This window comes from Lampetra fluviatilis, chromosome 16, assembly GCF_964198595.1.
Source record: "Lampetra fluviatilis chromosome 16, kcLamFluv1.1, whole genome shotgun sequence".
Lineage (NCBI taxonomy): Eukaryota > Metazoa > Chordata > Hyperoartia > Petromyzontiformes > Petromyzontidae > Lampetra > Lampetra fluviatilis.
The window spans coordinates 10,140,007-10,167,425 of NC_136290.1; the positions used below are offsets into that span (position 1 = coordinate 10,140,007).

At 47.6% G+C, this 27,419-nt stretch overlaps 1 protein-coding gene and 1 long non-coding RNA gene across 2 annotated transcripts in view; both read right to left on the reverse strand.

The window, feature by feature from the left end:
* Positions 1 to 255: 255 nt before the first annotated feature.
* LOC144936442 (F-actin-monooxygenase mical1-like) overlaps positions 256 to 27,419 on the reverse strand; it is a 44,520-nt gene continuing 17,356 nt past the window's right edge. Inside the window, exons 10-23 of the mRNA XM_078863493.1 lie at positions 26,125 to 26,212; positions 25,342 to 25,516; positions 24,376 to 24,578; positions 23,327 to 23,421; positions 21,564 to 21,623; positions 20,052 to 20,177; positions 17,943 to 18,341; positions 10,132 to 10,792; positions 9,156 to 9,238; positions 7,379 to 7,477; positions 5,563 to 5,650; positions 3,838 to 3,937; positions 2,177 to 2,250; positions 256 to 868 (exon numbers count right to left, since the gene is read on the reverse strand). Coding sequence (XP_078719619.1) covers positions 702 to 868; positions 2,177 to 2,250; positions 3,838 to 3,937; positions 5,563 to 5,650; positions 7,379 to 7,477; positions 9,156 to 9,238; positions 10,132 to 10,792; positions 17,943 to 18,341; positions 20,052 to 20,177; positions 21,564 to 21,623; positions 23,327 to 23,421; positions 24,376 to 24,578; positions 25,342 to 25,516; positions 26,125 to 26,212 — 2,418 coding nt within the window. The 3' untranslated portion in view covers positions 256 to 701. The remainder of the gene's footprint in view (positions 869 to 2,176; positions 2,251 to 3,837; positions 3,938 to 5,562; positions 5,651 to 7,378; positions 7,478 to 9,155; positions 9,239 to 10,131; positions 10,793 to 17,942; positions 18,342 to 20,051; positions 20,178 to 21,563; positions 21,624 to 23,326; positions 23,422 to 24,375; positions 24,579 to 25,341; positions 25,517 to 26,124; positions 26,213 to 27,419) is intronic.
* On the reverse strand, positions 14,157 to 15,542 carry LOC144936404 (uncharacterized). Its single transcript, XR_013637427.1, has 3 exons — positions 15,330 to 15,542; positions 14,495 to 14,642; positions 14,157 to 14,190 (listed from the first exon to the last, which is right to left on the reverse strand). It is a non-coding gene; the product is annotated as an uncharacterized LOC144936404 (long non-coding RNA).

Sequence of the window (27,419 nt, forward strand, 5' to 3'; positions counted from 1 at the left end):
AATATCTCCAAACAGTCCACATGTACATCCCAATTTCTCCATAAGTCTACATGTACATCATAATTTCTCCATAAGTCTACATGTACATCCTAATTTCTCCAACAGTCTACATGTAAATCCCAATATCTCCAACAGTCTACAATCCCCCTCTTTTCAATCCACTGCTGGATGAGGCCTACCCCACGCCGTGCCGATCGTGAGGGTCATTTGACCGTAAAGCACGCCGGCAGTCAGTGTGGTGAGGTGAAGTGTAAATAAACGGGAGCATCTAGACCCAGCTGTGCATCACATGCACAGTGGTGATGTCACGTGTCATGCAAGGCATGATGGGAGGACTGATCACATGGTCACAATCGTGCCCTTTTGCCGTCTACAAATCACCTTATGCAGGTTTTATTATTATGCCTCTTATTTGCTTCCAGCCTGGATATACTCTTCTGTCTAGCGAGCTTCTCCTCATTTACAGAAACGTGCTCCAATTGGTTTTATGTCACCCACTCCCCTCCCCAGAGCCTTCCTTCGACGATCCCCTGCAGAAGGAACTTCATTGCCACCAGTTGTGATTCGTGCTCATGCCGCGTTACAAAAATTCTCAGCTATGGGGATGACTCGATATCGGTAGCGAGACGAAGTTACGTCATATTTGCACCGGAACCAAACGTAATCTCTCTCTGCCGTTTTAGAGTTCATCACGAGCAGACTTAGTTCGGCATGCCCAGGGTCTCGGAGAGCTGCTTGTCTTCCTCTTTCTCCAAGAGCCTCTGCTCCTCCAGAAGGGACACGAGAGTGTTCCTCTGCTCCACAACCTCGATCTTCTCCTGCAACAGTCGATCCAGCTCCTGCTGCTCCTCTTCATCATACTCCGACGCTGTCCGACACAGAGAGAGAGACAGGACCAAGACATTAACACCTCTAATTGGAGGAAACGTCGCAGCCCTTGCGATTTGTTTCTCGCACGTCTGCTGGCGGAAGGGCCTCCGCGCTAGGGGAAGCTCGAGATAGAGCCCTCTCGAGAGCAGCGGTTCTTTACCTTTACTGAAGCCTTGCACCCCTCTGGTTCTCAATCGTAACAAAAAAAATGTATAATGTTAATAAATTCCTAGGTTTGATGAAACTAGGTAGTTGTACTTACGTGCCCGCGCTTAATTTGTTTAGATGATTTACCTTCCAAAAAAATCATGCATGTCTCCCACCCCCAGAAAGGGCTTCTCGCACCTAGGTTTGATGAAACAAAGTGGTTGTAACTTACATGCCCATCCTTAATTTGTTTAGATGATTTACCTTCCAAAAAAATCATGCATGTCTCGCACTGCCAGAAAGGGCTTCTCGCACCCCCGGGGGGGGGGGGTGTGCACCCCAGGTTAAGAACCATTTCTCTAGAGGATATAATGAAAGGTAAAGGTGGAGCTCTGCAATTGCTCGCTCACGCCACTGCCGGTGAAAGGGTCTCCAGATGGTATTTGGCCTACTCTTCCATGCTGGCCGGACGTATGGAAAAAGATGGGAATAACTAACACTTTAGAATAACAATCTTTATTTAGACTGGAGGAATCACCATCAAACACGATCTGCCGATCGACTGTGTTGTAACCAGCTATACTGCTGGGCAGACCAAGTCGGTGATTTAAGTAACTCGCCCTGTTTATTTCAACTGCCACGCCGGGAGATCGAGTTGAACCGGTGACCTGCAGATTGTACGTCCAGTGAGCTCACCATTGCAACACAGCAGCATCTGCATTTATAATAATAATTATTATTATTCCACCCTTTATTTACCCAGGCAGGTCTCGAAGGCTTTTAGGAGGAACTTACTAAATTGAGATATTTGGCCAATTCCATTCCTGTGTGTTTTTTGCCATGTGCAGAGAAGCAGTAAAACCTGAAGAAAAATACATTCATACAAGGAGAGAACACTCAAAAGCTCTGCACAGGAGGATTCAAGAAGGCAGCGCTGTGTGCTTCCATCTCCTCGTCACCCCGCAACCTTGGCCTACAATACTGGGCATTCCGAGGCAGGCTCTCATCCGAGCAATAACCAGGCCCAAGCTGTGCTTTGCTTCCAGATTTCGACAAGATTGGACACCGTCCAAGGTGATTAAAGGCAGAGGAATCAAGATTATTGCGTTGTGTCGGCCTCAGCGGTTTGTTAGTTCGCAGGAGTGCGCGGTCGGCGTACCATTTAAGGCGCTGAGGGTGTCAAGTCTTTGCTGCAGACGTCCTTGCCTGTCTTCCAGCTCCAGCTCTTGCATCCTGCAGCACCGACAGACCCATTATGCTTGCTGTTGCACATGCCACGTGTACACAAATGTTGAAGGTGGAATGACGCATTGATGCAGCGATTAAATATTGATTGAATTAATATCGAGGATACGTGCAATCTAAGGGCACGTGAAAAGACATCAACGTTCGTTGCTGGGTATATGTTGTGTGCAATGGGGGAGCGGTAGTCTAGTGGTTAGAGCACTGCACTACAAACCCGGCGAACCAAGTTCGATTTCTGCTCACGACCAAAACAATGCCGAATTTCTGAACGGGTCGTGGGCCTCTCCTAGGTCGACTCAGCCTTCAATGAGAACCTGGTGTGGTGTGTAAACATCTGCATGTAGGGTGACAAAGATGGCTGGGCATGGTGTTGGCCACCCACCCCCTCACAAGCTGTGCTGACCTTTATAGGTGTTTGCAAACAGCACTTGCCTCAACAGTCTGCTGAAGGCTATGTGGGGGATCTTTGTCTTTGCTGTATGTAATGCGTGGGTTCAGGTATCCTTCTCCACTATTGTCAGCCATTATTGGGAAACACGCTGAGGTAGCGAGGTTTGTACTGCTCGCCGTGTTGCCCCATAATGCACTGCGTAGGTTAAATGAGTGTTTGCTGGAAGCCACTTCTACCCCTCCCTCTATTCTCTTCCCCATCCTTGCTGGAACGTTCCGTGACTCTCCACCAATCCCCCCTTCATTTATCCCCAAGGTCTCCCAACCGGCTACTCATTTTCCATTTAGTTTTCCTTGACGACCAAATCCGATTTCAAAGGCTCTCCACCTTCAAATGCAATCGTGTAAACTATTGTAAACTATTTTTTTTTTTACCAGGTAAGGCCCACTGAACTACGTAGCTCTTTTTCAGAAGTGACCTGGCCACAAATGATAGCTCAAAGAAGTGGCTTATCACGTGGAAATTTAAAGCGGTCCAAATACTCGAAACACGTGTTTATAAATCTAGAGAGGAAAAACCGGAGGACCCGGAGAAAAATCCACGCGACAACCGCGAGACAGAAACACGCAAACTCCAAATATACAAGCTTCAGGGTCGAAATCGAACCCACGACCTCCTGCATGCCAGGCGAGGGAGTTAAGATCTCGCTCTGTGTCGGCTCCCCTCTGTGATAGCTCCTGGCCAATGAGAGTCGGGGAGCGCACCATTCGAGCTCACGACGAGCCGTTAGAACCCGGTGAGTGTTTATTTATCTTTCGATTTAAAGCTTTCGTGACTGCAGGGATTCATCTTCTTGGTTCTTTCGGTAAAGTCACGTAGAATGGAAATAATAAAATAATAAAAATAAAACATCATAAAATAATTCTCACGACGTTTCGGCCACAACGCAAGCAGCCGTCCTCAGGTGGAGAACAGGTCTGTCGAGAAGACAGAGTCTGAATGGCACGCCCCAGGCTTGGAGCGACTATTTAAGCTGACGCTCTTCGCCCCTCCATCCCAGCTACGGGGATGCCAAGAGACGAACGGGTTCACCTCTTGGCATCCCCGTACACACGTTGAAGTGACAAATCAACGCAGACGTGGCACCCTCCCGAGGGACTGACTGAGCGGCACGGCAAACTCACATGATCACGATCTCGGACTCCTTGCGCAGCAGCAGGTTCCTCTCACCGATGAGCTTGAACCACTCCTGCATCAGCACGGGGTTGTCATTGTCCACCCCGTCTGCACGCACACAGACAACGCGAGTGTGACAACAGAGAGAGGGAGGGGGAGAGAACTCGCACAGTCAGTACCACGACTCTCGACGTTAGCGAATGCGGCTACGCGGTACGACGAGATATGACGGCGTAGGCTTTCGCGGTTGCGATTGTGGTGTACGCCGATTTTATTGACGCTGGGGGGGTTGATGGATCTGACTTACCAGGATTCGAACTTGTCATTTTCACGACTGGGAATCTTCCTGCTCTATCACCTGACCTACATCCCACCCATTACGTTACGGAAAGTGAAGGACATTCTAACGGAGTAAGCATCATACAAAGGATGAGTTCTGGTTTTAAAAGTAATAATAAATCTAATTTCGTATTCTTTGATGTTGGAGAATTTTTGCATCATCATTAATAATATGATGCAGTCATTTTACATGTATTTGCGCTGACACAACTAATGTCACAAACGCCACGTGATGCCACGTTAGGTGGGACAACATGTTTTTCGGATCAGTCTGCAACACTTATTTTTTGGATCGTCCGAATTGTTATACCCAGGCCAGATTTTCAAAAATTCGGAAAAAGCCATCCCTACAGCATCGCCAGGCGGTGATGGCTATGCACACCTGTAACCCGGCAATGTGGAGGCAAGTGTTGGTGGATCGCAGAGATGTCGTGCAACTCCGTTCCCATGGCCGCTGAAGTGCTACACCCTGATAATTGGTTTTTTACCCTTCTATCTGGCAACAAAACTGACACCTTTTTTTACAAGGAGTCATGTTTGCATAGACCACAATACCTGCAGTCATAATGCAAACAAAAAACATAACTCTGATAATGTATGCACTGGCCTTGAGGTTGATTGGTCCACACCCGAGACAGCTTTCCTCTAATTGATTGGTCCACACCCGAGACAGCTTTCCTCAGAGGAAAGCTGTCTCGGGTGTGGACCAATCAACTTCAAGGACAGTGCACATTATCAGAGTTATGTTTTTTGTTTGCATTATGACTGCAGGTATTGTGGTCTATGCAAACATGACTCCTTGTAAAAAAGGTGTCAGTTTTGTTGCCAGATAGAAGGGTAAAAAAACAATTATCATATTTTTTACTGTTACATAAGGTTCCAATGGTGCTACACCCTGGTTCGCCAGGAGAAGGCGTTGCAGCAAAGTGAGGACAAATATAAAGTCTCCCTTCGGTATGGGATATTGTGTGTTGTCCCCTCGCCTTCCATGGGTTTTCTCAGAGTGATCCGGTTCCATCCCACACGTATAAACACTTAATGAGTTGTCTGAAAACATCTTGATACGTATATATGTACCTCCGCGTTTGTGGATTGTATTTCACGGAGGTGAAGTTTGCGTGAATTAAGCTGTATAAAATTGCTCGTTGTCACATGTTGTTATATCTGCCAGTGATACATATTACAAAGATAAGATGAAAATAAATATTATACTGATAACAAAGTTTTTTTAGTTAGATCACGTACATGTAAATGTAGAATTAACCCACCACCACCCGACACAACCAATTCGTAAGGTCTGTCACGTGAACAAAATGTGCCGGTTAGCTATTACTTCAGCACATCGGTGTGATGGTCAGTAAACCTGCAACATTTACAATTGTAATTGTGCACACCTCCTCTTAATGTCTTCTCTATCTTCACCCCCTCCTCCTCCAGGATTCTCTGCTTCTCCTCCAACTCCTGCAGTTCGCGCTGCATCATCTGCGAAAGGTGAAATAAAAAAAACGAGATCTTACAAAACTTTTTCAAAAAAGAAAACGCATCATAAGTGTATGAAGCTCTATGGGTAGGGCAGTGGTGCAGCGATTCGTGCATTTGTGCAGTGAGCCCAGCGACCCGAGTTCAATTCCCTTCCACGGCTAACACCAGTGGCAAATGATATCTGGACTGGTCCTGGCCAACTCCCTTCACCAACCCGCGTTGATCAATTTCGTGATGTTTGGTTAAACAGTGCACAGGAAAGACACGGTTTGGGTAAGCCATCATCCCCTGCAGAGGAGCGCTATAAATTGTGTTATTTTCCTGAAGCTCTTACAAAATATCTGATGATTTATCAAAGCAATAACAATTTAATTTCCATACATTTCCATAAGCTGCAGGAGAGTTGCAACTTCAAACGATTGCCCGACGTTCGCTTGATGTAACGTACATTGCATCGATGACCATTTGAACGTGAATAGCTGTAACTGTAACGGATTGCCCTTCTCACGAGTTGAGTCGAACGTGATTGAGGGTTGTTAAGTTATTGTTTTTAATAACATCCAAAGTTCTTGTTACAGAATGTTAAATGGTTGTAACGTTGTACAGACCCATCTGTACGTGCCAATGCTGTACTGCATGTGCAGCCAATACGACTGTTGCAATACCCCTGTTGTTGTTGTTGTTGTTATTATTATCAGCAAGAGCTGAGTGGGCAATTGACAACACCCCTACCTGGCCACCATTTAACTTGTGGCTCCGTTAATCCTCCCCACGGGTTTTATTTCTCATCATCATCATCATTATTATTGTGATTGCTATGCTCGTCTGCCCCTGGAAAGCCTCACGGAGTCTCATGGCGCTTATTCAGGAGGGTCCTGCTAAGTTTTTTGGAATTGGCAGGGGGGAGTGGGGGTGGTGGGGTGCAATCAGCAATCAAAATTGAGTCAATTTGCCGGTACATTTTTGACGTTTTTTGGCAAACCCAGCACGTGATGCCAGCGCACAATGACCCACTCTTGCGATTGACGTCACGGGATCTTTTGATGTCCACTGTGTAACCCGCAGTAGCCACTGGAGCTTTGCACTTTAAAATCTGGATTGAAAACTCATTTCTTTTATAACTGCTTTTTGTGTTCAGTTTGTTGTCCTTCCCCCGCAACTCCGATAAACACGGTTGGCTACGTACGGCGCGACAGAAGTTCAACATAGATACATATACGTACAAGCAGGGTGGGCACTGCATTCGAACCGTAAACCTCTGCAACAAGCGGCGAGAACGCCTCGTCACCGCCACTGGTTTCACCACCAACTGTAACCACAGTCAGCATCTCCTGCCTGTATAAACAGCGCCCGTCCCATCTCGTGCTTCTAAATGTCACCCCTCGCGTTATGCGATCTGCGAACCCTGTGCGTCGTGCTCTGCGTCCCGCACCTCCGATTAAGCACGGTTGGCTACGTATGGTGCCAAAGAAGTTCAACGTACGCACGCACGCACCCCGTTCAACCAGCCAGGTAGCCCAGCGATGGAGTGAGCAGCTCACAATTGGAAGGTTGCGAGTTCACATCCTGGTTGGGGGGGGGGGGGTGTACACCACTTTTGTGGGTGGTCCTATGTCGAGACTCATCGTAGCCATAGGAAGGTGGAATTTCCCCGCCACCGACTCAGGGCTGTAAATATTAGATGAGCGGCACGGCGAATCGTACGAGGCGAGCGTCTGCGTTGCTCACCTGCGCCTTGTTAAGCCGCTGCTGCTCGTGATGCCGAGAGCTTCGCACCGACTGCAACACCGACATCCGGTGCTGGCGCTCCATCTTCGTCAGCCGTCTCTGAAAATCCAGCGCAAACATTTCACTGGCCACCCCATCCATTCCAGGCGTCATCGTCGATGTCATCGTCAGCAGCCACAATCAACCCACTGTCGGATGAAAGCCTCCCCCCCCCAAGCAGAGGTTGCAACCGGGTACCCGATACCCGTACCCTACCCGATACCCGGCTACCCGTACCCGGCCGGGTACGGGTAGCCGGGTACCCGTTTGCGACCCTGGTGCGGCCGGGTACGGGTACGGGTAGGCCGTGAGTCACTGGTGAGTAACCGTTTGTCACTCATTTCCCAACGTCTTGTCTCTTCTCACAATTCAAGTTCCTAGAATCAACCCACCCGCACCTGCAACATGGCTTCATCCCAGAGGTCGCAATCAGGTACCCGATACCCGTACCCTACCCGTACCCGGCCGGGTACGGGTAGGGTACGGGTACGGCCGGGGAAGGGCACGGGTACCCGTTTGCGACCCTGGTGCGGCCGGGTACGGGTACGGGTAAGGGATCAAAACCCGTTTGCGACCTCTGCCCCCAAGCCACCGCCATCTCCCACACTGAAGCGCAACGACAATTATTGCCACATCCATCCCGGTGGATGTCCTTGGAATTACATTGGAAGACAAATAGGAACATGTGGATTAGAGAACAGATTCAAGATATGAATCAAGATGCTGAGAAAAGTGGGTGGGGGCTTGAGCATGACACGTTGCTGGTAGGAATGATGGGTCGATGTTTAAGATTAGCGGCGGCCAAGGAATGTTATGTGTGCATTGGATGACATGCGAGGAGATGGAGCGATGAAATCAACAGGAGTGAAGGCGGTGCTATAGTTGGATTGTTGCATCGTGTAACTGTGAAGGACGGTAATGACTTCGGGAGGCCTTTGTCCAGCAGTGGATTGATCACGGCTGACGATGATGAAATGTGTAGAATACAAATAGGCATCACAAAGGGCTCCGTAAAATCATTCACTGTAAAGATGGCTCTTTGCTGTCCCTGGACTGTTAGTCTCAGAGCGAAATAATGAGATTAAAGAGCATTTAACTACCAATTCCACTTCATTATAATACATTTTCCATTAACAATCAACACAGACTATCTATATTAACTTTATTAAGCCAAAGGCCATTACATTTATTTTGTCCACTTTTTTTTTTGCAATCTGTAAGTTCCCGGCAGTAATTTATTTTTTACGGCTTTTCGGCTGAAAATCATTGTTCAATTAAAATTAGTGCCATGTGCGATTTTTTTTTACCTCGCCAAAGTCATGATTAAATGCCCCCAATAACCCATAAATGTTTTAGCGTGAACATGGGAGCAGCCACCATGCATATTCATGTGACACGGCACAGTGCAGACACTAACGGGGGGGGGAGGCGGCGGGGGGGGGGGGGGGAAGTGGGGGGCAGGGGGGTGGGGACAGTGACACGGACAACGGCACAATCGAAAACGGGATTGCAAAAAGAGCCCGTAAATAACGAACATCACTGCTGTCAATAACAACACTGGGGCGTGAAAGCCATCCATTGGTTTTCTCCGCACCTCCGATTAGCACGGTAGGCCATGTACGGTGCGAAAGAAGTTCAACGGACATACGTGCGTGCAACGTGCATACATCCGCGTAGAACAAAACGATTGCGCAACTTACGAACGGGGGGGGGGGGGGGGGGGGGGGGCGGCGTTTACCTGCGGTCTCTTGTCTTCTCGCTCGTCGCCCGACTCGGAGGTCCCCATCGAGTCGCTGTCTTGATGCGAGAGAGACGAAGCTTCTGCGAAAGTCAAGCAACGGCCGCGTGTGCATTAAGCATCGGGAGAAAGTTTAAAGCGCACCGCTCTTGCGAAAATGCAGTTCGGCAAAGGTTTAGGGTCGAAATAATTAATTGTACCCATCGGTTCACTAAAAGTTGAATCCCGTAAGGTCGTGTTTTTCGAACCGAGAATCGATATTTCGGGACATTACCATCTCGTAAGGTATCGTTTCTCACCTTGTCTCTCGTCTCCAGTGACGTCTGCCCAATTAGCCTAAATGTAATATGAACATATCATTTGCATATTTCGTTCATTACCAATGCTCATGCTCGCAATCCAACGTGAGCATCGTGAGCCTCGAAAACCTCTTTCAATTGTCGAATCGATGGCATCGGTACACGCCTCATCGCGACAATGCGACACGTTTGGATAGAAAAAAACTAGATTTGAAGCTTTCGTGACTGCAAGGATTCATATTGTTAGGTTTTTTCAGTAAAGTCACGTAGGTAAATAATATAAATTAAAATTTATAAAAGTAAAATAAAAATAAAATAAAAATCACGACGTTTCGGAGGCAACACAAGCTTCCGTCTTCAGGTGGAACCGTCACAGCACGATTGCTGTATCACGTAAGAGAAATTCCAAGAAAACCGTCCTTCTATATATACTGGTTGAGGGTGGGAGGAGCCAAGGCAGGCCCCTGGATATTATTATTATTATTGAGAAGTTGGTGCGGCTAAAGCCGCTGCTAGGAATGAGCCTTTGTTGTGTAGACTGGTTGAACTGGGAGGTTCCAAGAGTTGTTAAGGTGCAGCTGATGCAAAGGTGCGGCTGCTGTAAATGGGACTGCGCCTTTGTTATGTAGAGGTAGAATAGGGAAAAAACTGCTCAAAAGCAGCGCTCGGTATATCACCTTCTTCTTTCACGTCAGGCGGGAGGACATCCATCTCCGCGCTGTCCTGGTTGAGAAAAATCTTGGACCTCGTCGCATTTTTGCGGCGAAGCCCGGACGCCGACTGACGCGCCGATTGCTTCCACGCGGAACTGCCCTCCTCCTCCAACAACTTCCCGGCCCTGAGTTTCATGCCGTTCTTCTCCTCCGCGTCCCTCTCGCCGTCGCTCCGCGGCAAGCTGACCGACAGCGGCTTCTTCTTCTTCTTCTCCTGCTCGTCGTCGTCGGCGGCGGGGATGTGCAGCGGCTTGCAGACGTCCGCCACCACCTCCACCTTTCTTGGGACGGCGTTCGCGTGCTCCTCCGCGTCCCTCCCCGCGGCTGCGTCTCTCGACTCCGCTTCTTCCAAGATCTGTTTAAATGTGGGCGACGTGGGACTCGCCAACGACAGATTGCGGGGGGGTTTCGGAGGCGGCGTCGGTCTCGCCGGCAACATGGGCTCCTCTCCCGGAGGCCGCGTCTCCTTCGGCGGCTCTTGGGCATCTTTCACCGACTGCTTCACTGCGTCCAAACTGTCGCTTTCTACCGCCTTCCACGGAGGCTTGCGCGGCGACGCTCCCGACATTCCGGCGTGCGCCTCCGATCTTCTCGCCGAGGGGCGAGAGGGCAGGGACAGCGTCCGCTGCGAGAGCACACACGCACACGCACGCACAAGCATGCACACACACGCACACACACGCACGCACACGCACGCACACGCACGCACGCACGCGCACACACACGCACGCGCACGCACGCACACGCACGCACACGCACGCACACGCACGCACACGCACGCACACGCACGCACGCACACGCACACGCACGCACGCACACGCACGCACGCACACACACACACGCACGCACGCGCACGCACGCACGCACACGCACGCACACGCACGCACACGCACGCACACGCACACACACGCACACACACGCACACACACGCACGGTGCACCGAGCCAAAAGGTTACTTTGTGCACGCGCCGACATGAAATGTAAGTTGTGCTGCCGGGGAGGTACGACTACGTGGCCCCGGTGTGTTTTCGGGTTGTGCCGCCTGTTGCTCCACCTTGCCGGGAGCCTTAGCTACTGAAGGCGGCTCCAGGCGAGGGCAGCGAAACGTCGGAAACCGCGCCGAACAGCACGTGGTACAACCCGAAAACACAGAGGAGAGCTGTACGGCCACAACTGCGAAAACCTACGCACGGGTTGTGACTAAACAGTGATTGTCCTTTTAATGCCTTTGCGCCTGCACGAAGAGTGTATCGCAAGCTTTGCTACATTAATTGTGAACTATTTGTATAGATGGCGTCAAGGGATCGCCGAGTTTAATGGTAGAAATATTAAACCACAGCATGTCATGTGTGCTCGAGCCAAGATGAGTAACACAATCAAATAAAATATTTGTTGTCGGCGAGTGTGTCGCTGTAAGGTGTGAATATTATTACAAAATAGTCACTTACACGCAACCTCTTCCGTGTCCCTCGCATTGAAAACCGACGTGGAAGCTTAGCTTCTGAGAACACAAAGACAAAGATCCCCCGTATAGCCTTCAACAGACTGTTGGAGAAAGTTCTGTTCGTGAGCACTTATGAAGACCGGCACGTGCATTTACGAGGGGGGTGGGTGGCCAGCACCAGGCCCGGCCGCCTTTGTCTCCCCAGTGGCGATGTTTAAACACTGCACCAGGTGCTCATTTAAGGCTCAGTCGGCCTAGGCGAGGCCCACGACCGGTTCAGATTTTCGACGCTATTATTGGTCTTAAGCAGGAATCGAACTCGGGTCGCCGGGGTTGTAGCGCAGTGCGCTAACCACTGCACCACCACTCCCCACAATAACACACTTTTTTTCCTGAAAACAACCGATCACATGCGTTAAAAAGATGCGTACACATACACACAGTATCTGTCTTAATCAACATAATTTACTTGATGAGGAACAAGTCTATTCATCATTCGGAATTATTATTAATATTATGCACGCTTACCCAGCAGGGTCCTGCCATGCTTTGCACAGTAGGGGGCGATGTTGCTACATGTTGCCTACCTGTAAGCCCAAATGAGTGATGATGTCACGTTTCAGCATTCCGATGTTTGGCCAACCGGTTAGATTGTCTGTGTTTTATTTAGCTTTAGGGGGGTAAACCCATGCAGAACAGCAGGAAAGCATTTTAACATTTGCTTATGTATCCAGGAAAGCCACACTGGGTCGTAGGACTCTTTTTGCAGCAGGGTCCTGCGCGGGGGCGTTTTATTTTTAAGATGTTTTGAGCCACATAATGACGGAATGTTTATAACCCAAGTTTTACAGCCACACGCGCGAGGCTGCAAAACTAGATAGAGATTAGTCAACTTGCTGTACTGCCTTCTGGTAAGTCAGAGTGGGGAATCCCGATGCCCATGGGAAGGGAGTTTCACGACATCTGTGCCTCGCTGCATCCACAGTGCTGGAGTACAGACCACGTGCATCACCACCGCCTGGCATACAGACTCCACGCGGAAAGACGCCCGAACTGGGAGTCGAACCCGGCACTTGGTGACGATTAATACATTAATTCCCATCCAATTATCACGCAGTGTGTGAAGCACTCTGTTTATGAACCAATGCATCAGTGATATATTGTAAAGTCCAATTTTGATTTGAAGCTTTCGTGACTGCAGGAATCCATACTCTTTGGGTCTTTTGGTAAAGATCACTATTATTTTGATTTATTATTTTTCTACCTACGTGACTTTACCGAAAGACCCAAAGAGTATATTGTAAAGTGTTGAGTGAATGTTTTTTTAAACAGCCTTTTGTTTTGTTATGAACAACATTAGAATACAATCCGGGGAGGTTGCTACGCACGCCTGCAATCCGGCACTGTGGAGGCAGTGAGGGTGCGGCACCGTAAAAATCTGGACTACACCTGTTCCATCTGCATGGGATAGAGTGTTTCTCCCTCGCATGCATAGATTTTCTCCGGGTGCTCCGGTTTCCTCTCACATGTAAACAGTCATTCATTGGCTAATTACAACACCTTAACATATAGAGCACAGCAGAGCTTTGGAAATTTTCGACGCTGGGTCATTGCTGCCTTCCTGCCTATCTGGTTCATCATGCCCAGGGCCGGATCAAGGTACTTGTAGGGCCTTGTTTCACGCGGTATTTCGTCCAGCCGCTGGACCGATGTCGTTACTGCCGATACGTCCATTACTTAGTCCGTGCTCTGTGCCGCAGAGAAGCAGATTTTATTTGAAACACTGTGCCTATCCTTGCTGCATAAAAATACTTATTCAAGAAGATATCTTGGATAAATTTTTGATCATACAAACAAAAAAAACACTTTTTTTCGTAGGCCCTTTTAGTTTCCGTAGGCCCTAGGCACAGTGCCTATTGTGGCCTATTGCAGCACTGGTCACACTTTTTCTGGCATAAGATATTCCAACGGTTTTAAGGTAATTTTGGGGTGCTGATTCCAAATCTGTTTTGTCTATCACATCAGGTTTTTGAGATATCAAATATTGCATTTTCAATAAAAACTGCAGAAGAAAAATATTAAAAAAATGTGGATATCTACATAAAATGATATTATAAACACACTATCCTAAAAATACAGCACCATATTTTAACACTAAAGCAGTCACTGACTCGCAACAACTTGCAATCATAAGTGACAGAGTTAATTTCGGGTAAAATCAATAAAAATGGGGTATGCCGATAGCATGAAATGAGACGTGATAGAGCAAATCTGAGATCAGATTTGGAATCAGCACCCTGAAATTAGTCTAAAACAGCTGCAAAAGTCCAGGCCAGAAAAAAATGTGTTTTGTTTGTTGACCAGTGTTGGATAACACAGCCCTGCTCAAGCCTCCAAGTCGTTATCTCTCTTCGAGAGTGATGACTGTGCTTTATAAGTTGAAATTATTGCTATTATTACGTTCCTGACATGTTTTTTTACCTTTGTCAGCATTCACTTGTTCATCTTGCTCGTTATCAGAACAAACAGATGTATCATGCATCTTTTGGTGGTCTCTGAGATCTGTCAGCGACCTCGATCTGGAATGCAAAAGAAGGGAAAAGCTTGAGTGAGTTTACGTTTCCAGAGACACCAAGATCTAGACCACAAACCTTCATCTTTTGCAGAATGCTCTAAAATAGCTGTGGTTTTTTTGCGGTTGTACCACATTTTGTTCTGCATGATGTCTGACATGTCACTCCACGTGCCGACAGCATCTCCAAGAACCAAATAAGCTTCTTTTCCTCAAGCAGCTCTAGGCAGATGGAGCGAAACGTCAGGCGCCATGCAGAAGAATGCGCGGTACGATAAAACAACAGGCTGAACTTAACATCATTCACTCGCCTGAACATTCTTTTAAATCTTTTCCAAATGCTCTTCGACTTCTTTGGTTGTTCCACATCATCGGCAGCATCTTCTGAACCGGGGACTGTGTCGTTGTCCTTGCCTTGTGGCTCCTCTGTGACGCGTGTGTCAGGTCGGTGTGGGACATCTAAAAAGATGAATGCGAATAATGAAAAACAAAAACATACTTTCTGCAAATAAAGAAGCAGAAGTGTTTATTTCTAGATTTGAAGCTTTCGTGACTGCAAGGATTCATACTCTTAGGTTTTGTCGGTAAAGTCGCGTAGATAAAATAATAGAAATAATAATAGAAATAAAATAATAAATCACGACGTTTCGGAGGCAACACAAGTGTCTCCGTCATCAGGAGGGACCGTCACAGCTGAATTTACTGTATTAAGCGAGGAAAAAATCCAAGAGGCAAGCCCTTAAATACAAGTTAAGGGGGGGAGGGGAGGGAGGGGGGGAGGGGCTTGTCTGAATGTGGTAGCCAGGGTATGGCCTGATGGTCCTCGGGAGTGTTTACAAATAATAATAATAATAATTAAATATCGATTTAAAGCTTTCGTGACTGCAGGGATTCATCTTATTGGTTCTTTCGGTAAAGTCACGTAGAATGGAAATAATAAAATAATAAAAATCAAACATAATAAAATAATTCTCACGACGTTTCGGCCACAACGCAAGCAGCCGTCCCCAGGTGGAGAACAGGTCTGTCGAGAAGACAGAGTCTCACGTCGTGAGAATTATTTTATTATGTTTTATTTTTATTATTTTATTATTTCCATTCTACGTGACTTTACCGAAAGAACCAATAAGATGAATAATTAAATACCTGGTTTTGCATTTTCCTCAGCTTTTGTCGTCTTCTCAACGGATCCTTGTCCCACTGAATTTTCATCTTCTGGTTGAGATTGTTCCGGTGTCAGGCGGTCACCTCCCACCGGAAGGTTTTCCTCGTTCTTCACCGTTCCCTGAAGTGTTTTTTGCTCGCTGGGTTTTTCTAATTCTGCTTGTGATTTTTCTTTCGACTCTTCTGCACTTTTCTCAGATTCCTTCTTTTTCTTCTTATTGTCCAGAGATATTTTCTTTTATTTGGTATTGCACAAAAAAACAAACCCCAAAAAAAACATTCTCTGGTTAGGGAGCATGTCAACAAATGACACCGCGATTCAGAATGGATTTTCAGTGTCGCAACGTAAAATTTAATTACGAATCATAACGCGAATCGCCATAGGCTACGTGTTAAATTAAACAGTTCTAAAAGCTGAGTGTACTGTAATTCTAATATGTCATTGTCAATCTCTGCATTAATTAAGTTATTCATGAGTCAATAATAACTTCATGAAGGCAATACATTAATATTATACAGCCTCCTCCTTTATTAAATGATTACATCATTGCCGGGTCATCCTGATGATTTCTAGCATTTTCATAACCTTGAAATTAAAGTATATGAGTAAAATCGAAGTATATTCAGGCAACATACTTCCTAGAACCAATACGATCCTAGAAAGTACGTGACTGATTTAGCTGCATGAAATCTGTTTGATTTTTCTGGGATTTGCTAAAAGTCAACAACAATGGGGCAAATTGCCAATGTGATGCATTTCAGCTTTTCCCCTCTCAATTGTGAATGTGGGCCCACTAAAGGCTGCATTGACCTAAACTGTAAATTCCACTCAAGATAACATCAGGGCAGATGCGTCACATTCTTACAAAAAAAAATGTTAAAAACCGTACCACAGTGCACAAACACTCTTACAAAAACACAGAACAGGTTCGGTCAACTCAAGTTTGGTCAATTCTGTTGAGTTTTCTCACTCGAAGGTTGCTGGACATTGCAGCCCAAGCCAGTATCTGCAGTGCACAAACATTCTTACAATAAATGTTAAATACCGCACTACGGTGCACAAACACTCTTACAAAAAATAACAGGTTTGGTCAACTCAAGTTTGGTCAACTCTGTCGAGTTTTCTCACTCGAAGGTTGCTGGACATTGCAGCCCAAGCCAGTATCTGCAGTGCACAAACATTCTTACAAAAAATGTTAAATACCGTACCACAGTCTGCCGCATCTTCTCAAACATTCTTTTTCTCGTGCTGAAGGTCGGACTCTTCCGAAAGCAGAAATGTGGTTTGCAGTAGAACTTTTCTGTGGTAAAACAAAAAGTAAAAACTTGTCCAGAAAGAAACACAAACATCAAGTAAATGAAGTAAGGCTCAGTTGTGGCAATGTGAAGGTTTAAACAAAAAATAAAAATCATGCACAGGCATGGCTTCCGTAACACTTTGCAAACGTGCGTTTGTCCCCCAGTATTTAATTAGACGTGACAAAAATGCCGCGACAAAAAGTGGCGTCATCGGTGATGAAGCGCGAGCATGGTGTGTGATGTCGTCGCATTGGTAGCAGACGCTTCTTCATCATTACTGGGTTTATATTTTACTTATCATCAAGTTTTGGATAAGCTTTTGATGAATTTTCCATTGTTTTCTTGAAGGCAAGTCCCTAATTCCAACGCAACTTTGCACTCACGTTTAATTTACATTTCATCTTGTTCATGAACGCGATTGTGATCGCACGTTACAGAGAGACGGAGGACAAGCAGGGCTAATGCACGTCCCACACAGCTGTGCAATTAAAGCGCGAAGAAAACGCCGAGTGAAATACACGCGCTCATAACGACGGTGCTTTGGTGAATATACCAGCAAGAGGAATTCTGTGCAGGATACATTTATAGAACACGTGCCAGTTAGACATCGTACGGATGACAATGAGGATGCTGCTCTGATATACGGCATAGTTCAGAAACATGGTCATTCACAATTATGAGGGTTTTTTTTTTTAATACAAAAGCTGAGAAGCATGCAAAAGTAGCATGGATAGATACTTGCTTGAAATTACATTGAGAGAGAGAAAAATATAAACAAGTGGCTTAGACAGCATACGTAGGTCAAAGACATAATTCAAGATATCAATCCAATTTATATTTATAGAGTGACTTCACTCAAGGAGCTTGACATGGCTTACCAAACGGTGACAGAATGGAATGGTGATGTAGTTGGCAGGAGCATACGAGGATTGAACAATGCGTGACAGCCATAGAGGGATACTTAGGGGTCATGAAATGGTGGGGGAGGGGGGACGAGGAGGAGTGGAGGAGGGGCGAGGGAAGAGGAAGAGAATGAGCAATAGGGAAGATGTGATCTAAATGGGCAATATGGAAGATGTGATCTGCTTAATGTACAGGGGAAGTTGATTCCACTGGAGGGGTGGCACAGAGGGAGAAGCACCATAACACGTGATTTGGTACAGGGAGAAGGAGGGACAGAGAGAGAGAAGATTGGGAACGAACAGGACGAGAGGGGACACGGAAGGAGATGAGAGAGGCAAGATGAGGTGGGGGCAAGGCCATCAAGAGATTTAAAGACTGGCGTCATGAAATTACGTGCGCTTGGGCAGGGCACGTCAGGGCCAGCGGTGGCGATGATCGCCGGTGGCCGAGACTAACGAGGGAGTGGAAGCCAAGGGAGGGAACACGCCCGGGAGCGCGGTGAGGGCGGGGTATCAACCGCGAAGATGCCGCGATGAGACTGGGGACCTCTAGAGCGGGACCGCGTCCAAGGAGGTCACCTTCCTCGTCGTCGAAGGCAAAGTCTCCGAGGTGCAGGGCGGCCTCGCAGTGGCTGCACCGGAAGCACTCGCGGTGGAAGAACTTCCCCTCGGCGCTCAGTCGCTGCAGCACGTACACGTGCTCCTCGCAGAAGAAGCACACGCTGCTCTGCGGCTCCCTCCTCAACGTCTTCTGCGACGATGACGACCGCTCGATGGAGGACTGCTGCGGCGGCTGTGGTAGCACCCGAGCAAAAAGGGCTCGAGTTAAAAAAAAAAACACCGAGCGCTGTTTTATGTTCCATCATCCACCCGCCGCCCCCGCCACACAGAGGGGTCAACTTATTCTCTCAACACAAAGCCAAAGGGGGTGACGCTTGCCGCGGTGTTAACGGTCAGCGCACTGGACTTGCACTCACTCCGGAGGTCGCCGGTTCGAGTCGATCCCCCGGAGGAGCGATTCAAATGATGGTCAAAGTTTCTTAAATCCCCGGTCGGTACCCACCCCTCCCCACCACCATTCCCGCAGCCTCTGTCCACCGGGCAGCGTAAATGGGTTCAAGCACAGTTGCTCGATCGGTAGGTTGCATGCAGTGGGGGTAAAGTGTGGCTACTCCCGATTCAAGAGCCGAATGGCTCACAGGGCTATACCTAATAAACGAACTTGAACTCCCACTTCTGCCATTAGAGATGCCTGGCCAGTGAGGAAGAGTGGGCCAAAATCTCCTCTCAAAGGGCTTCCCCGGGCTCCCTCTCTAGATTGGAGGTATGTTGACCAGCAGTGGCGTGAGCGAGCAATTTTCTGGGCTCCACCTTTACCTTTTTACGAAGCCAACGCAACATCCGTCAAAATAAAATTGAGGGGGTACACACGGTGCTTTTAGCGGACACGTCATCAAGGAACAAGCGATGCTGTCCAAGGATGCGCTTCGGGAACATCGACGGGTTAGAGACAATCGGATGAACCGTAAAGAAAAGGAAGTGGGGGCTTGGGCAGAACGAGTCGCGGGAAAGGAGCGATGGCCGGTGGCTGAGACTAACGTATGCAGAACTTATTTTCGCACCGTAAGTAGCCAACCGCATTAAATCGGACGACAGAGTGGCAAAAAAAAAATCGTGCGCCGCTGGTGCGGTGTGTTGATTACACCGCACCTCCGATTAGCATGGTTGGTAACGTACGATGGGAAAGAGGTTCAACATACATACTGCTCAGAGACGGTCTTAAATCACGTGTTGACAATTGGTTTCACTTGCTGCAGCTGCAGCTGAGAGCAACACCATCATCACCATGTCCATTCGAATCACAATACCAGCTACAAGCACACGTTACAAGTAACACAATCTGCCCTATACACACACCAAGGATAAAAGCACACGTAGCCAGAACTTTGTTCTTTGCCTCCACATATAAATGAAAATGTCTCAGCCTAGCAGCCTATTGGCTTTCCAGAACAATATCAGCAAGCACCACGTGTTTAAGCAAGCAAACTCTTTAACCAGTTTCCCGTCTTCGGTATCTCATCAGCAGTCAGGGTTGTTAGGCAATTGCTGCTGGACTACCAGATGTAGGGGCGCTACGGTGGCGAGATGTTAACTACCTCGCCTGGTATACAGGAGGTTGTGGACTCGATCCCGATGCCTGTATATTTAGAGTTTGCGTGTTCTCCCCATGCTCGCATGGATTTTTTTTGTCCGGGTCATCTGGTTTTTCCCTCCACATTTAGAATCATGCGTTTAGAGTATTTGGCTGCTAGAAATTTCCAAATGATAAACCACTTCGTCAAGCTATCATTTGTGATAGCCAGGTGACTTCTGAAATAAAGCCATATATAGCTCAGTGGGCCTTACCTGATATAACAAAAATTGTTTATTTGCAAGAGAACTCCAAATAAACAATGGTTGCCTGGCTGTCTCAGGCAGCGAGGTGTGGCGTGTGACACTCTACCTCGCCAGAGTCGTTGTCCTGTGTGGCTCCAGCCTGACTGGAGGCAGACGGCAGCTTCTTACGGATCGCTGGGACAGGTTTCACGTTGTCCTTCGTTTGGCTCGATGTGTCCGCGCCGATGGCATCCTTTACGCAACAGCGCAAGTGCATGCGTGCGTACGCGCGCGCGCGAGCGAACGGTTAGACTCCTGTGGTAGCGTCGCGCGAATAACGTTCACGTTTTGTCAAAAGGGTGCACTGCGCGACGCGTTTGTTTGTTTGTTAATCCACTGCTGGGACGATGAGGGGGCATCGCTCACGCCCCGAGAGTCGTGCGGCGGGTTACGTGACCGTACTTCACCGTGCTAGTCAGGTGGGGTTGGTGAAGGCCGGGAGCGTGGATGTCGGAACATTGCACAGAACAATAATGATGTGAGGACCTCAAACAACGACTTAGCCCCCACGTTTTGTAAAAACTTGAAAGTTTTGTTGAAAAAAAAGATGTGTTAAAGGCATTTAATGGTGTACTCCGATAGAATTCCCTCCCCATCGGAGGGGGGGGGGGGCTCTTTAATCCCGAGGGAATCTCTCGTGCTCCGACCAGTGGAGGACCAATTAATTTCGTGGCTGCGCCGTTACGAATGATCTAACAATTAAAACGCCACCTGTACCTTCATGGGTGCAACTATGGTTGGGGGTATGTGGCAGCGTTGTGCGAGCATAGGGGCCCAGTCGGCCACAAGGGGGCCCCGAATCAACAAAATAAAACAAAATTGAAGAAAAAGGTTTTTTTAAATATAAAAACATGTGTTCATCAAAAATAACCTGCGGTCTACTATGGACCAAGCCCGATTAACCCATCTGGCTATCGTATCAATAGAGCAGCATACATTTGCGCTATCCACCCCCTTTGAGACAATCTTAGACCGTTGGGGCCAGCATGAATGCAAGATGCACGATAACTTAATTCTGAGTTGTTACCTTTAAATATTTTTTTAATTAATGCCTGTCACTGTGAGACGTGTCTTCCTCTAAGCCCTATACACGGTGCCACTAACATTATATACAGGGCGCTTAAAAAATACATTTTGCAACAACACCACAATAAATGTGCCTCTAGGCTCTGGAGACCACCTGGACAAGATTCCAGGCGAACACGTGAAGACTCTGTGACTTTTTGAAGTTCTTCACACACATTTGTTATCATGTTACAGTGTATGTTCCGTTCTTTTTCCATTAAAAACGATAGTCACATATAAGAGTTAACATTTTTTTGAAGCATTCTGTATATATTCATAGCCTACATATTATTGTACATGGGTTAAAAACATCCGTAGCTATTTCGGTAAAAGTGAGTCGGGAGAAAGGAAGGGGGCCCCACAGTGTTATCGTGCATACCTTTGTTATTTTCTTTGAACCTATCTACGTGACTTTACCGAAAGACCCAAAGAATATTAATTCCCGCAGTCACGAAAGCTTTAAGTCAAGATTCATACCTCCCCCGTTGAAATTGGGAGTGGCGCCCCTGCATACCTTATTTGGAGTTTCCTCGCCACGTTTTGGCTTCCTCACGGCATTCCTCCGTGACCCCTCCTGGGAAAGACAACATCAATAGGAATTCAGTATCTCCACGATATCCCTCTAGCCTGCTGCTTTGTCCAATTGCATCCGATCGCGAACAGTAAAAAAAAAACAGAGGGGAAAAAAGTCATGCATTGGTTCGTGGCAAATCTGCTGTCCTGGTGGTCTCATTAAAAGTGCATGATTATAATTGAAAACTCAATGCAGTATTATCCATAATGGAGTTTTTTTTGGGTAGGATCACGTAAATATAAATGTGTTGTTAAACCTGCCACCACCCAATCGAAACTGGAGGTTTTCTCCACAATTCTGGCTGTCGCCTGATGATGCTAGGTTGTAATTCGTGGCGAAACATCGGACTCGGATTGTAAATGTTGCGAGTTTACTGTCCAACACACCGGTGTGCTGTACTAGTAACGAACTAGCATGTTTTGTTTACATGACAAACCTTGATAATTGGCTACATCGGTTGATGGCGGATTTAACGACACATTTATATTTACATGATCGAACCCAAAAACCTCTATTATGGATCACTGTAGTATAACGTCGATTAAACCACCACATAACCGACCGCCACACATCCGACCGCCACAAATCCGACTACCACACATCCGACCAATTAACCGCCCCTCAACACAGTTCTGGGAAAATGGCGTCCTGCCACGTCAGCAGCAGCTACGCAGAGGCAGCAGGCAGCCCGAGGCAGGCCCAACACTACGAACATCTCCGTCCCGTCGTGGGTTAACGTGGCTGCAACACCACAGAGATTCTTCACGCAAAGCACATGAACGACTTCTTGAAGAGTCAAGAAGCCATTGAAATGTAACTTAATGTCGCTTTTTCATATATACCTTTTTATCTTTTACAGAAGGCTGATTGAATTATATTGTAAACCACAAAGTATTCTTAATAATTGTATTGCAAACCACACAGTATTCTTCGTTAGCTTTTTGCCACATTCAAAACGGTTTGCGCTTTCGGTTTTGTCCAGCAATCCTATTTGTGCAAGGCGTTACCGCCATTTACAATGGATGTTCACGCATCTGACCTTTTCACATGGCACGCCTAACACGCAACTCAAAATCCACACCGCAGACTCACAATGCTTCGTCACAGTGGGCAGGTGCACCCATGTAAACAGATTTCCATGGCTGAAGGGATATTTACAGCTCGCCATTAATGTTTGGTTGGGCACTGTGGTGGATGCGCTCCGCTGTTAAATTTTTTCACGCAATCAGTGATGAATATGCTCGTCGACGGAGTGAGCTTTTTCTTTTTACAGTCAACGGTGACTGCGAGTGGATGAACATCATCAAGGCTGGCGATGAATGCAACTACCGAGCGAAGATGAAAGCGCGAGCAAAAGTTAGAGACAAAATTAACGAATCAAGACGGCAGATCGAGATAACTTGGTCAAGTTTGCAGAGACTGCATGGCGCTGAGAGAATGACCAAACATTTTCATCGGATGTACATCATACATTTTTTACCGAGTTTACTAATTGTCTGGGATGGGGCAGGAGCAATGCGTGCCCCTCACACCGACATTTAATAACTGAGAGTGAACTGCATCGTTGACCGCTTCACTCGTGGAAACCAAACTAACCAAACTAATGAAATCCGCAGACTGAGACTACGACAACCATTGGGAATGATGACTACTTTACCCACCAGCGTTGTTGTGCCGTGTTGGTCACGAGGACCTAGCCTTACCAACGACTTCCGCCTCTTGTAGAAGGTCTGCCTGAGCTTGCTGGCGAGGACGAGCGGTGAGTTGGACTTGATGGTGGTGCGCTTCCTGCTGATGGCTGGCAACCCGCCGGCACAACAACGTGCAGAGACGCACAACACAAATCGTTAACACTTGCAGCCGTTGTGGTCGGCACTTCCTGGACTATTCACACACCGATTATACACTATGTAACACGATTTTTGTTCTTGGGTAGTAAGTGTTATTTTCCAAATGCTTATGCCTCAAAAGTATAGAAAATACCAGGACTTTATGTGAAGGAATAACACAAATGCACACGTTTTTTGATTGAAAATAGGGACATTTCAAAATATCACTGTCCTGGTCACAAAAGCAAAGTTTGCGAGGAATAATAGCCATTTTCCGTACTTTTGAGGCATAAGCATTTAGAAAATAACACTTACTACCCAGGAAAAAAAAAAATCGCTAAGATGCGGATATCGATGCAACCGGTTGCCAGCGACCGGTCTCTTGCAGTAGAAACAGCCTCTCCTCGCGATCGATCTGCTCGGCGGTTCGTCGCGACGAGCACAGTCGCGACCGCGACCTCTCCGTTTAATGTCCTCGCTGCGCGACTGCACCTCGCTCAGATGTGGACCCGGCTGCCGCAGGACATGATCCGACTCTTTCCCCGTTCCGATGACGTGCGTGTACGTCATCGGTTTTTCTTCCGATTCTGTTCCGGTGACGTACGTAGGTGTACATCATCAAACACAAAACCGGAAGACAAACTGACAGAAAACAACTTTATCGGTGCCGAGGCTGCCACAAGGCCACGCGGGAGCGCGTGCGGCACAGTTTGGCGCCAGCTATCGTAGAGCGCGGTTGTGTCGCTACAGTTCTCTGCGGTGAGTACGATGTTTTTAAAAACAACGGCGTTACTGCGCCCCTCTAAGTAAAACGAACGAGACACCGCGCACCCCGTGATGTATAGCTGTCCCGGAACGGCAAAGAGTTACGTTTTTTCTCGGGTGGTGTGTAGGGGCCCATGGCGGGCGTGAGCTCAAGAGACCTGCCGTCGGCGGAGGAGTGTTGCCCAGCAGGTTGTAGAAGCGGGTGATGTACGCCACCATGGCCAGCAGGTCGGGCCCGCCTTCCTGGCACCCCATCTCCTCGGCCGTGGTGATGGGCGCGATGCCCAGCTCCCGCTCCGCCACTTCGAACGCCTGCCGGTTGTTCTCCACGGCGTTCTCCGCGTCCAGTTTGATGAACTCGCTGCGGGAGAGAAACGCCGGGGGGCGTGGGGACGGGGGTGTTATTTTTTATTGCCGCTGATTTTTAGCCAACGTGCGTACGTACGTGTTGAATTATCTGTCGCACCGTGCGTAGCCGACCGCGCTAATCGGAGGTGCGGGATATTATGCTCGTGTTTTTTATCTGGAGAAACCCCAAGGAGAGGACGTGCAAAACTCTACACGGAAAGGCAACCCCGAGTCGGGAATCAAAGACCCAGGCAGTTCTTGTTGTGAGGCACAAGTGTTACCACTGCACCACCCACGTGGGGCCTACGAGAAGGCTGCATCATCTGGTTGCCATGGTGGCGAGATGTTAACTACCTCGCCTGGTATGCAGGATGTCGTGGGTTCCATCCCGACCCTGACGCCTGCTGTATATATGGAGTTTACGTGTCTCTCTCGCGTAAATATGAACGTGTCATATCCCTCCACCACCCAACACAGCCAGTAAAGTTTATCACATAAGCGTGCCAATTAGTTACTACTTCAACCCATCGGTGTGTTGGAGAGTGAATCCACAACATTTACAATTTGAGTAGTACAACGTTTTGCTGGTAATTACATCCAGCATCATCGGGCAATTTGCCAGAATAGTGAAGCCATCCACCTGTGTTACTGATTGGCCGTGTCAGGTGGTGGAGGGTTTCGACACATTTATACTTACGCGATCTAACCCAAGAAACCTTTATTATGGGCGGTAAATCGTCAGGATATTCCGTAACATAACGGCAGGCGGCACTCACATGAGGTCGGGATGGAACCTGTGGATGAGGGCGCAGAGCGCGAGGCCGTCCTGCCAGGACGTGGTGAGGTCCGTGATGTTCACGCCCGGGTAGCCCCGAGTGCACTCCTGGCACCACCTGATCAGCTTGTCGCGCCGCAAAGCCGGCACGGGTTTTGGCCTCGCGGGGTCGCACACTGGGACGGTGGGAGGAGTCGGCGGGGGTGGGGGGCAGCCGTGAAAGGAATGAATGTGACGTGCAATTTTTTGAGTGGAAGCAGCGGGTGTGAAAAGCTACCGGCTTGAGATCAAGAGCAAGCTGGGCTGCTCGAAACTTTTGGACAAGAGTGGTGGAATATAAGGTGCGTTGTTCGAGGTGTCTGGGCATCAATCGGTAAGTTGGAGGTTTAACCGTGTAGTTACGAGTGGATTAATAGAACCCAGAGAATTTATGTTTGCAATTGTGTGGCAGCTAATCTTAGCTCGGGTGGTTTGTTAAATATAATAATGCACAAGCACAAATGAATAGCCGAAGGTCACATCGGCCATAATGTGCCCGATCTCGTCATTTTTCAGAAGCTAAGCAGATTTGTGCCCAGAATGAATTGTTGACCACCATGCATAACTGGTGTTACAGGCTGCCGCAGGACTGCATTGTGGGAAATATACTTCAATCCCCCCACGTTTACGACCCCAACCTTCACCAACCCGCACCTAACCAGCAAGATGAAGTGTGGTCATACAACTCCCAGGAACCATACGGCCTAAGGAGGCCTTAACCTAGGAGTGGAAGACTTTTACTCACCGCTTTCGGCCGGTATTGGTTCTTCAGTTTTCTTCAGTGTCTTGTCGGTGCCTTGCGTTTTTTTCTGACCGATGTACAGAGGAGCGACCTACAGACAACGGGGAACTCTCTGATGTCGTTTTTGAACCAGCCGAGAACGAGAGAGCAGGAGAGAGTCTCATTTTTGCCAGTGAAATGGAGCATTTGTCTGCCGGTAGGAGGCGGTGATTGCTGCTGCTACGTGTATAATCCCCAATGGAGTAAATTGCAGTTGTAATTCACACATTTTTTGTCAAGTGCTTTGGACCCTGACGCCGGCGCACAAGTGGCCCACTCTCGCGACTGGCGTCAAGGGATCTTTAACGTCCACCGTGAAGCAGACGGCACGTAGTATCCTGAGTATTATTACAGTAAATCACACACCGCAGTTATAACCAGGGCGGCCGCTGGACTGGAACCACGAATCCCCGCAACAGGGGGCGAACGCGCTACCGGAGGGCCATGTGCTGGCTCTGAAAAGTTAATGATTCGGATCACCTCAGACTCACGCGGCACCGACTTGTGATCACATTTGGTTGAGATAAATCGCACGCAATGGAGATTGCAAACCGTTGCACACCATCACGGCCGTGTTTCTAGACATTTCCATCTCGCTTGAAAAGCAGACACATCCACAAGTGGAGAGAAGGTCAACCCTCGATTATCCGACGTGGTAATACAAAAACACTAATAATTTCAAGCAATTTAAACACGTAGGCTTTCTCGACCAATATCCAGAAGAGGTTTTTGGGTTAGATCGCGTAAACATAAATGTGTCGTTAAACCTGCCACCACCTGACAGTGTTGTGGGTTTACTCTCCAACACACCGGTGTACTGAACTCGTAACGAATTGGCATGTTTTGTATCGATTTAAATGATGACGTCACCCTGCTGCTGCTCTATTTAAGACCGGGAGCAAGAGGAGAGCCTCACCATTCTGGCAAATCGCCCGATGAAGCTGGATGTAATTACCAGAGAAACGTCGTACTAACATTTTAAATGATGTTGATTCGCTCTTCAACACACCGGTGGGCTAAAGAAGTGAATTATTTTGTTCTTTGTAAACGTGACAAATGTTTTACTGTTTGGCCGTGTCGGGTGGTGGAGGGTTACGACACATTTATATTTACGCAATCTCACCCAAAAAACGTCTATTATGGAATTTCAAGCAAATGTCATTTAGGCTATTGCAATATATTTAGTTCATATTTATTTCTTACTAACAATAAATACAAAATATTGCGTACGAACAATAGATATTATTCATCTATCCAGT